Source organism: Homalodisca vitripennis, chromosome 2, assembly GCF_021130785.1.
Source record: "Homalodisca vitripennis isolate AUS2020 chromosome 2, UT_GWSS_2.1, whole genome shotgun sequence".
Taxonomy (NCBI): domain Eukaryota; kingdom Metazoa; phylum Arthropoda; class Insecta; order Hemiptera; family Cicadellidae; genus Homalodisca; species Homalodisca vitripennis.
In genome coordinates, this window is record NC_060208.1 from 72,596,003 (window position 1) to 72,608,512 (window position 12,510).

The window sequence follows — 12,510 nt, forward strand, 5'->3', positions numbered from 1 at the left end:
TTTAATTTTATTGGGCTATTCTGAAAATAACTTAATGTAATTAACTATTACATAATATTGTTGACGCTATTTTGCAGTGTTCTACTGTCTGACAATAAAGAATTTCTGATTTCTGATTTCTGATATCAATATAGTTTATAGTCACTATGGTTTTTAATATGAAAATCTGTTTCTTATTATAATGTATTTATCATGAAGGCATTGAAATAATACGATATTTTTGTGTTTTTGATACGTTAACAGTTGACGTTTAATCCAATGGCAGTGGCGTAAAATGGCGATATCGCGATTGTCGCAGTGATTCTATTCAAATTGTGGTATTAGTGACAATTCAGGATAAATTTGATATCATAGAAAAATACGCAATGACTGAGCGGTCAGGACAAACTGTAAGTACTTCAAAAAATCTTATTGCATTTTCTGTAATTTTCTATGTATGTTTAATTTAAAATTTGATAATAATATGTAGCATTGATTAATAGGTCGAAAGTTGGTCAAGGACCTTTGCATTCACTAAATGAGAACTAGGCCTAGGTTACGTTACCTTGATAAACATTAAATTTTATTTTCGATATGTTAGATTTGTAAATCGTGTTATTATAAATTGATTGTTATACAGTTAAATTTAAATATTTAGGAGAAAATTATGTTCACTCCATAGAAACAGCTGCAGATAGTAGGCATGCTTAGTAATTTTGTGAACTAATCTTTGAATTAGATTATTGCGAATAATGTGGGGATCACCAATTAATCTAGATATCATTAACAAAAATGTAATTTCCCACTTTTAACTTAAAATAATTTAAAATAAGTATTTTTCATAACCTCATCCTTTAATCCTGAAGCTGGCAGCTAGCTAGGCATGCAGGGTAGGGTATGATAAGCGGACCCGGTTTTTATATCGAAATTGGCAAACGATATTACTTAATCATAACCATCTATACAATCAATCAATACTGAATGAATTATTATTTTGAACTATTAACTTAAATAATCTATATCAACAGCTGTAAACACTCTAAAATAATATACGTAGGATAATATTTCAATTTTACATTAGTAATTCTGATTATTAAAAATGGCGGTCAGTTTTAGAAAACTACACGATGTTGCTTTTTCGTGGCTTCAACATCTTAGACTCGTACCTTAAAACCCATTATGTGAAATTTGTGGGAAAGAAACAATTGTAACTGTGAGAGGAGTAAATATGGTTGTCTTCAGTTTTCATTATTTTGGTTATAATAATTTGTTTGATCACTGTAAATATTAAATTCATATTTTAATTTCAAACATATGATTGTTATTGAGTACTATTATAGGTACTTTTATATCGATTGATAGTCTAGGATTTGAGATGCGAATATTAGGTACGATGACTATATTCTTCGATATAAAAAACCGGGTCCGCTTATCGTACCCTACCCCTACATTATTTAGTGGTGGGCCAATTATATATAATAGGTCCCAGAACAATGACCAAGGTGTAGAGTCATGTAATTATTCAAAATTGTTGAAAGTAATACATTTATATTTAACCTTAGGAGCATTGACTGACCGTTTTTTTGGTCGACCCGATTACATCTTATTGCAATTGGCTGTTTCACAGTAGATTGCTATTCACCAGTTAGAATCAATATATTATTGTTTGATCGCAAACCTTTAAAACATACAAAATGAAAGCTGGTGAGTTTCAGTTTTTAAATAGATTTCAATTTATTTTTAGCATGAGTTTGGTTATCAATCTGCATAATTTTTCAGCTTTTATTTTGTTTTCCATTACGGGAGTATCTAAAACAGTAGATATTAAACTAATCGGTGGAAATTTTGAAAAACATTCTATTTTTTGGCTGTATTTAAGTTAGGGGGTAGGGTACGATAAGCAGACCCGGTTTTTTATATCGAAGAATGTTGTCATCGATACTAATATTCGCATCTCAAATCCTAGACTATCAATCGATATAAAATTACCTATAGTCCTCAATAACAATCACATGTTTTAAATTAAAATATGAATTTAATATTTATAGTGATCAAACAAATTATTATAACCAAAATTAGGAAACCTGAAGACGACCATATTTGCTCCTCTCACAGTTACAGTTGTTTCTTTCCCTCAAATTTCACGTAATGGGTATTTCGGAACGAGTCCAACATGTTGAAGCCACGATAAACATTTGGTTATATCGATGGTTATGATTAAGTAGGCCCTAATATCGTTTGCCAATTTCGATATAAAAAACCGGGTCCGCTTATCGCACCCTTCCCAAGTTAGGTTATTATCCATTATTGTTTGTTGAATTACACTTGACTTGTAAACTGCCCTACTTCATATTGCTTTATTGCAAAGATTATAAAAATACTTGTACAAGATACAATGATGTTCGAAAAATATATTTTTATTATTAAGTTAAATTAGGTATTGAACATAGGTAAAAATTTACATGTCTGAGTTTCTACTGTATATGTGTAAAAATGTTATGAATAACTTAACAGAACCTCATAACACTATGTATTTTCCTTTGTAAAGGTATAAGTGCCTTCAATTTAGCTTATTTATTCTGTATATTCTCTTATTTATTTTAATCATAAAGCCTAGATACTTTTATAGTATACTATTACAGAAAGTAAACTTTGCTTTTACAGCTTTAATTGTACAAGTGCCAGTGTCGGATATCCGGCCCGATTATATTGCACCATATTACGTTATATTTGAATGAATAAATATTATCCGATTGTGATAAAACTCATGTTTGCAAAGATGAAGTATCAAACTTCTCATTAATATCGTGTTCTATTAGGATTAACAATTTTAGGTTCCTCTATGGATAATAAGGAAAAGTAGATAACTTATTCAGGGTGTATTCTTAATGGGCAAAGATATTTCAGGAGGTGATTCCATGGACCAAATTAAAGAAAACATGTTGTATAGAGGTATGTCCTAAAATACATCTTTTCCCAGATATTCGCCATTTTGTTTTTTGTACTAAATAATTTATATCTCTAGAACGGCCTGAACAGTTGAGTTTAAATTTTGTATATTGCTCCTCCATACAAATATCATGTTTGCAAAAAATAATCTTTTAGTTCCTATATTTTTCGTTTCGAAATGGCGGCCATATTTTAATCTTTTAAACTTAACTCAAGAACTAAATTTTATAAAATATTTCAAGAGCAATTTTCTTAGCCCATTTTATTTTATTTTTATTTGTTTAGCTTTTTAAACTAAGACTTTTGTGATGTACTTAAAGCAATTGAGTGTACAAAAGTTTAGATGCAACACTTTATGTTAAAATAAATGAAGAAAAAACTAGACAATAATTAGTTTAAATTTTTTTATTATAACACATTTCACCTGTTTTTATGGACAGTTTAGCAAATTCAACTTCATCAATCAAACATTTAAATTAGGTGCTGGAAATGACCACCATTGGATTCAATGCTTGCTTTAACGTGACTGACAAAAGACTGTCGCACTCTTTCAAAAATTCCTGGCTGATTTCTGATAGTTTCACTGGCGTCTTAAATACATTGGTAAAGCATTTCTTGGTTTACATTCGGTGTTGAATTGACTATAGATTTCATAACCCCATGAATAGAAATCTATGTGTTTCATATTTGGAGAATATGGAGGCCATGCCACAGGATCGATCACCTCTACCAATTCACCTCTGACGATACACTTCATTTAAATGTTCCCTCACCAGCAATGTGTAATTTTGCCTTATTTTGCTTTATTGCAAGAGGTAAGTCTTCTAAAATGTCTTGAAAGTCATTGATTAAAAAAATCTCTGTATGCATTGCCATTTAGGTGTGGAGGTAAAACATCTGGCCCCAGTAAACAATTGCTGATAATACCTACCCAAATGTTTAATTTAAATTTTAGTTTATGTCTACCTTGTATAACACCATATGGATTTTCATCAGACCACAAATAGGTATTGTGTATGTTCATGATACCATCTCTAGAAAAGGTAACTTCTAGAGATCCCTAAAAGGACATTTATGACATTACCTACACTGAATTGAGGTGTTTTTATTGCAGTTTGTGTATTTAATGATGGTTACATAAATAGAGAACAAATTATCGAACATTTAGGTTTGAGTGTATGAAAATGTCTGGTGAATTCGATTGAAAATCTGAAAAGGGATTTATCAAGGTACCATTAAACTTGCTCAAGTCCTTTTATCAGCTAAGCAAACCCTCATGAAAATGTTCAATATCCGGAAATGAGACACCCTTGCAATGAAGACAAAATGTGATACCATTTATATAAATATTAAATAGTGTTGGGCCTAGATGAGAGCCTTGGGGTCACTAGACATAGCAACAAATTTAGTTGAGAGGGATGATCCGTACCGTACTTGAAGGGAGGGTTGTTAGTAGCTTATAGTTAGTAGCAAGACAAAATATTTGGTTTTGTCTGTATTCAATTCCAGAAAATTTTGTGAGTAAAATTGGGCAAGATTGTTGATTTTCGTGAAATATTTAATTTAAAGTGCCTCCCAGTTTTATGACATGTTGTGAGAGTTGTGGTTTTAGTGAACATGAATAGGTTACTCGCTGGCAATATATCACTAATTTCTTTTTTATGGATTAGAAAGAGCATAGATCCAAGAATTGAGTATTGAATAACCCCATTCTAAATCAATTCATGTTTTTTAGTGATGCAATTTGAATTTTGTATTTTGCTGTATGCTGAATCTCTACAATCTGAAATTATTTTTCTAAGTCTGAGGAGAACCAGTTTAAGGCTGAATCTTCAGTGGCCAAGAAGTTTATTTTTTAATTAGAATAGCTGAGTCAACACAGTAAAAAGCCTTGTAGAGTTCAGCATATCAGCTATAGATAGCTCCTTCCACATTAATTGCATTGACACAGTTACTTATAAAATCTGTGAGTGCCAATTTGTTTTTCCTGAACCCATAATGTGTTCACCAGAAGATTATTTTTCTTCATGTAACCAGTCCCCCTTTTTGAATTTTGGTTTGACTTTCACCACTTTATAGGCACCCGGAAAATGCCACTATGGATCAATGTATTAATCAAGCCAGTTAATCTAATCATTTCAGTACGTCATAGCTTTCATCCAAATTCCATCGAGGTATTTGAGGAGATTTTTTAAAATTAAATCCTGTTTTATATTTATAGTTTAAAAATACTCGTAGTTAAAGTCTCTAAGGTTTCTGTTCTAATTTTGGAATCTTTTCATATTTAATTACTGTAATTTCTTCAGCTTTTTTTAATAAAAAAATGTCATTTCTTTAATTAAAAATTTTGTAATGAAGGAGAGTTAGCATCTTGGTATATATTTCAATTTCAATTTTTAATTTCTAATTACAATGTGTTATAAAAATACGTCTGATGTACTACACAATCATTTAAAAAAACGTATCTACATGTTGTAAAACGCGGTAATTGAATACAATACTTTGTTATCTAAATAATCCCTTAATATATTCTTAGATTTGTTAATTTTGTTTTCTCTTCTTGTCATATCTGGCATTGGTCTAAGAAACTTTGCTCCTATATATGTAGCCTTCTTTTTGTAGAACTCTAGATTATAATGTATGATGTAACTTTTATTTTTAGTGTTGTACAGGTGTATTTCAAAAGGTTCATCAGCTTCTATTGAATATTTCTTTATATATAAAATTTTATCAAATATATTGACCATAAACAATCAGAATTTTAATATTCTTGAAAAATTCCTTAGCCGATTAATCAGGTCATAATTTATATGTAATTCTTATAGCTCTCTTTTATTGTTTAAGTATAAGATCAAGATTTCGTTTAACCGTACAGACAAATTCCAAAAGAAATATGTGAGTGAATATATGAATAATAAATTGTTATCAATGTTCAGACATTGCAGAAAAGTGACATTCTATATAGAGCGTAGATCTGTGAATTAATTTTAGATAATATCTTGCAAACATGATCATTCCAAGTTAAGTGTTAATCTATGTATAAACCAAGAAATTTTGTACTAGTTCGAATTTCAATCTTTTTATTATCAAGTGTTATATTTGGATCATCTGGTCTATTGTTTTGTACTGTTTAAAATAATATAAAATTAGTTTTCTTAACATTTAATGGTAATTTGTGTTCAGTTAAGTAATTTACTATGTTTCTTAGTTCTATTTGCAAAAATACTTCTCATGGTTTTATATTTTTCCTGATATTTTAAAACTTGAATCATCTGCATAGAGACACAGGCTGTTCTGGGAGACATGCATTAGTGCTAAGACTAATGTTTTTTATATAACAAGTAAACAAAAGAGGCCCAAGTATAGACCACTGAGAGAGAAACCATATTTGACTGATTGTCATCAGAATGAATTTGATTTACTCTGTTCTTTAATGTCTATGTGTAATCTCTACAAACTGATACCTGTTTTCTAAATATGGTGTAAACCATTCAAGTGCATGTTTTTTAACACCAAGTAATCTTAATATTAGTAAAATCAGTATGGAGTGATCAACACTATCAAAAGCTTTTGATAGGTCCATAAAGATTCCCACTGAGGCTTGACCTGATAGAACAACTGAATCTATGAATTAAACTGCTGCTGTAGTCACAGATTTATCAGTGCAAAACCCATGCCGGATGCTGTATAAAATTGTGCTCTTGTAAAAACCAGACATAAGTTGAGTATGTGCCAATTTTCCATAGATTTATGAGAAAGCTGGAAGTATAGAAATTGGTCTGTAAGTTGACAGATCTTTTTTCGTCATTTTATCTTATGAATCAGAATTATTTGTGAAATTTTTGATCTATTAGGGAATTAACCAGATACAAAATATGAATTTACAAAGTGTGACAGTATTCCACTTAGGTGATGCTTATCTAATTTTATTATTGTTAATGGAACTTCATTCCCACTTGAAAATTTGTTTTTGAATGAACTTTTTACTGTTTCTATTTTCTTCGTGTTAACAGGTTTCAGATAAAAAGTTGGCAATATATGTAGCTCAGTTTGGGAATTATCATCATCAGTACAAAAACTACTTTTACTGTATAATAAGCTGTTACACTTTAAATATGTTGCTTACTTTGTAAGAATTAGTGCACATTCTGTTTCCGTAAGTCAAAAATGTATTTTCGTAAGAACCGTCATTTTTAGTTCCTACTTCTGAGTTAATAATGTTCCAAACTGTCTTTTGAACATACCAGGAGCTACAGATTTTTTTCATAAAAAGCTTTATTTGTGCAAATGAGATCTTTCTTGTATTAAATAGTTTAGAGGTAATTCAAGTTAACAGTCAACTATAATTTGAAATGAACTTCAATTTGATTCAGAAGTGTTGTGCACATAAAACATGTAAACTAAACTAATAATATATCTTCAGTTTGTCATTTTAAGGGGTCCCGGACAGTCCTATTACGCTAATGTTAAATTGTGTATTTTGTGGGTAACTTTCTTCAAAATCTATAAGAGATATCCAAATGAAATTTGTACCACACATTCTTTGACATTATTAGTACACTTTAACACAGGGATTCAAAAAAATACACATTTGTTTTTAAATTTTAATTTTTTTTATATGCTGCTAATTTTTTACTTAAAATTTCACATATAATATTTTATAAAATATTAACTAATGTGCTAATTAACAAATCCTCGTGTTAAAGTGTTAAAATAATAGCCTAGAATATGTGGTAAAAATTTCAGTTTGATATCTCAAATGGTTTTTGAAAAAAGTTCCACAATGTAAAAAAAATGCAACTTTCGGGAATCGCGATTTAAAGTAATACGTACTATTTCAATGTTGTAAAAAAAAACAGATTTTACTTACAAATTGTGTTTAAAACAGGCCAGCCCCATAACTTGGATTGTCTGGGTCTTCTTCCTTGTTCTCCAGCTTCCTTTTAGATTGCCTCTCAGTGTCTAGTAATTTCATTGTAGAAACAGTGTTTTTGCCAATAGAAATGCCCAATTTCTGTAGGACCTTACATTTAGTAATCTGTCCGATATTAAAAGTTGAAACGGCTTCATAAACTCTAAAATGTAAGGTCTTTGTACCAACAAATCCAGTTTTTGGGAGACGAGCCCATATCACACTATTTACACTTTCGTTAGGGTTTTAGGTCTTTTTGTATAAACACTTTTTCAAGAGATCAGGATCTGACAGGCTCCTAAACACTGGCCTAATAAACTCCATAATAACTGAGGGGATATTATTTTTATATTTGTATGTCTCACCAGTTACAAGAGATCGTTGATACTTGCACCAACTTTCAGCGCCTTTTGGGCAAAGACCATGTTGAGGATTTTCATCACTGGATGACTTGTGATGAAATAAAACCCATATTCCTTGCTTCATCTCTTCAACTGTATTGCTCCTTCTTATGGCTTGGCCATAATAGGCCTGGATCTGGTCTATAGCACTTGATGAAAGGCGGTTTTTACCATTCAGTGGTTTACCATCAGCAAGTTTTATGGACTTATTATCGGAATTTAGTTTGAATCGTCTAGTACCCATCCGCTTTTGTATGTGTCCAATACACTCTAATTTGTCTATTAGGACATCTGCTCCATAAGGCATCATCTCCTTTACTGATAAAGTAATGAGTATTATAACAAATAAGTTGCGTTGCTCAGCTATGAGGTGTTGTTTCCTTGCCATATTTACGTAAACACACTTTCGAATTTATTTTTTTACGAGTGCTAATAAAATTTAAAATATAAAGTGTTGTATATAAAAATGTTCACAAGAAAATTTTCTACAAAAATAAATAAAAAAGTGAAAACGTAATTTTTACCAAATTTTTACTGTCCGGGTCCGCTAAGTTAACAATCCACATGTAAATTTCTTTCTTCCAACTAAGCCGGAAGGTTAAATTCTAATCTAATATTATGGGTTTCAGGAATCTGTTTCATGTTCATATTCTGCTAAATTTATTTTTGTTGTGTTAATTGCTGTAAATTCTAGGCAATATTGAAATGTTTTATTTTTTTTATATGGCAATGGATCATATTAAATTAATATAAAAGAGGTAATTCCTGAAAACAATCTTTTTGTTGAGAGGTGATACCACTATTGTTACCTGAAAGTGAAAAAGTCATATCTTTGAGGCTGAATAAAGTAAACTGTTAAGTCCAATATTTTATAAAATAAAACCTTCATCTGAATCCAGAAATAAGAAACTTTTTAAATTTTTCAAAAGCTTCCATAATTCATGTTGAAGAGAAGGAACTTCAATTTATACATTCAGTTGAGATTGGATGAGGCCCTGGACTGGATCGACCAGTTGGGAAAAGTTAAAGGAAGTTGAGAAAAAAGCAATTTTGTCCCACCCAACTTACAGCACTTACAGAATTTTCAGTCAACAAAAACTGTCAACACTGTTTGCTTGTGTCCCATAGCTCCTACTCTGGTGTGCCAGTGAGTCTAATATGGGGAGGTTTCAGGTCTGGTAACGGAAAGTACCAAGACACTTCTTCAATCTCCATTGTCGAATGTCATGTAGTATTTTAAGACCCTCTAAATTTTAATGGCCACAATTTTATACATAATATTTCAAATAGCTATTTACATTAAATCAAATAACCTCTGGTATATGTAAATAAAGCTTACACATAATATATCATTAGATTATAGACCGTTTTTGCCTAGTAATTTAGACCAACTCTTTTTGAGACAAAACCAAAATATATTGGACATAACATTTCCACCAACAATACATTTGAAAAAAAAGTAAACATTGAATTAAGGTCTTTTTTATAAATGCAATACTCAGAAAAAACTAAACTTATTTGAGTCAATAAATTAAGCACTCTTTAAGGGAAAAAAACCGTAATCATTCCATACCCATAAAAATTACAACATCCCTGAATAGGTCGCTTTAATGGATTCAACGCCAAAAAATACCAACTGGATGACCATAAAAGTACCAAAAATTTGTGTGTGTGTGGGCCCATTGCAGTGTCATGTTTAGTAATTTGGATGGTGTGTCGTCATCAGCATATAGGATAGTTACCACGTTTGTCAGTCTTAATGTAACTTTCTAAGTGCTCCATGGGACTTTTCTGTTCACAGTAATTGTTTGGTACAGTTTTCTCCATTTGAGGTTTTCTGTACTTCAAGAGGTTGTTTGAGTTCATCCAGGAAGCTTTCTATCCAGTCTTTTACTGTACCTGTAATCGCTAGTGCTGGTAATTTTCCTAAGAATTTGCTCGAAGCATTCAGAAGCCTTACTGTAATGCAGTGATGTTACTTCTTTATCCAAATACAAATCCTTTATGTATTGCTTGTCTTCAAATTGGTTGAAGAAAATCAGTGAGGTTTATGATGAGACTGATGGTAAATTTTCCTTTGAGGAATCAATGCTAGGATTTCCTCTAAAGGTTTTAGTTTTTTAAATAGTTCTGCATTCTTCTAAGTGTTATCCTGTCTTTGACTTTTGAGAGAGTGGAGATCAGTGAGATTGGATGATAATTTTCCGCTTTGGTTGTGGAACCTTTCTTATGTGTAGGACAAATTTTGGAAATTTCAAACTGGAGGGACATTGATACAGTATTTAACACACTAGATATATAATACAAATAATATCAAAATGGAAAAAGTTGAGTAACATGTTTAATGCAATATAATAATTATTTTAATACTGAGCATGGAGACATACAATATAGATTTGAAATTTTGCAAACAACCTCACAAGACCTGTTAGGCAGTTTGTGGTGTGGCATACACCTGTCTTGTAATAGAGACAGAGTGTAACAAGAGGGGTCGTACAGTATTAGTCCATTTGTTAGGCAACACTGAATCTGTGTTACCTTATTTTCTAATTTTTTGGTTTACAATACCCCTTGAACAAATGCAAATACTGTTCTACGCCTGCCTGTCAGAGACCTTTTTCAGAACAGTGGTGTCCTGTGAGAGTTGTATTTCAGAAGAAAGCTTCCAGCATGTATTTACATTTGAGTTTACCGTCGTAGGTGATGTTCCTTAGGTCAGAACATTTCAAGGAACGAACCCAATGCATAATCTCTTTCAGAATGTCTGCCCGATAAAAACCAGTAAAGCTCTCCATTTTTCTTGTCTGTAATTGTATGGAAGAGGTGTATCCCACTGTTGGAAAATGGTGTGTTCCCTCTATTCACAATGACCAGACCGAACCATTCAGCCATCTCGGTCTGAAATGCGGAGACCCTAGTGTCCATCACTTGCTTTCGGTATTCAACTACCTTTGCAATAAAGTCGCCCGCAAGTTCCCATCGAGGTGATTTCATCGCTTCTCCCCCAGATGAATCCCTGACAGGAACTGTGAATCTTAATGAACATTTTCATGTTTGACACCCAAATTGCATTGATGCCAAAGGTATTCTGTAACCACCACGGCCAGTGCATCATGGTATTGCTCACTAATCATTATCATTGATATCATGTTCTACTATATTTAAAGCCTAATCATAACGAAAGTTTAGCTTTAGCCTATTTTTTTTTTTTTTTTTTTTTCAAAATAAAAGTTTTAGTTTAAAAAATTCAAAACTGTAGTTTAAGTGATCATTTAAATACAACCATATAAGGAAATTAGCACTTTTTAATCCTGAAAGGGTTAGGACGATACAACATCGCAACTGGCAGAAGACTGACACTAACTTGGAGATTCCAGTTCCTGGTCTACTAACATTATCAGCTGGTCTGCTGGTCATTTGGTTGGCGAGGTGCAGTTAAGATGGAGTATTGTGTTGAACAGATAATTGGGGCTGAATTGTAACTTCTTATTTAACATGAATTCCCCTATTATATTCCTTTTACTTATAAACTTTGTACTCTTCAAGCAAAATATTTTTGTAAATTAAAAATTGTATTAAAATTATAAATATATTTACTATTAAACTATTAGTTACTATACTACAAGTAACTTATAGTTTAGCTTTGTAAAATCTGTTTGCTATTTCAATATTGAAATGTTTCTTCATGTGGTTGAATAATCATGTTCTGCTAAATAGTCAAATGCATTTGCAGAATGTGTGAGCTTGGTTGTATACAGGTATGCTAGCTAAACAGTAAATATTTGCATACCATATTTTGTTGAGTCATGAGTGTTTATAGCTAGCAGAGCAAAAAGTAGTTACAGTGTGATTGAGGACACTGGCTTGAGTGCCTTATAGTTTCAATCTTCCACAATTAGAATAGAATTCTTATACCTTCAATCAACACTTTTTTTGGAGAATTGGTTTGTGTCTAAAATATGTCCAAAATTCATTGAATCGTAAAAGGAAAATTCGGAAAACTTGGTATAACAAATCGAATTATATTGTAAAATTACATTGGTATTAACATTTCAGAAAGTGTTAGCCTAAATGGACTTTTGTTAATTACCTCACCTAAATTCCAAATTTTTGTAAATAGTGTTTTTGTTTTTTACTGAGAGTATTTACATACATATACACAGATATATAAGTATAGGCATGTTACAAGTTGTTCACCGGTTCAAAATACTTGTGGAGGGTATTTGTAAACAAAGCATTTTATACACAATAGAGAAAGAGTCAGAATTT

At 31.3% G+C, this 12,510-nt stretch overlaps 1 protein-coding gene across 3 annotated transcripts in view; it reads left to right on the top strand.

Moving 5' to 3' along the window:
- The first annotated feature begins 271 nt into the window (after nt 1–271).
- LOC124354154 (putative 3-phosphoinositide-dependent protein kinase 2) overlaps nt 272–12,510 on the top strand; it is a 205,039-nt gene continuing 192,800 nt past the window's right edge. The window contains exon 1 of one of the 3 annotated variants that reach the window (XM_046804406.1): nt 272–389. Coding sequence is in view for 2 of the 3 variants with exons in the window: in XM_046804408.1 (XP_046660364.1) it covers nt 366–389 (24 nt within the window). In the remaining variant the exon portion in view is untranslated. The remainder of the gene's footprint in view (nt 390–12,510) is intronic. The other 2 variants (XM_046804408.1, XM_046804411.1) reach the window with 2 other exon arrangements.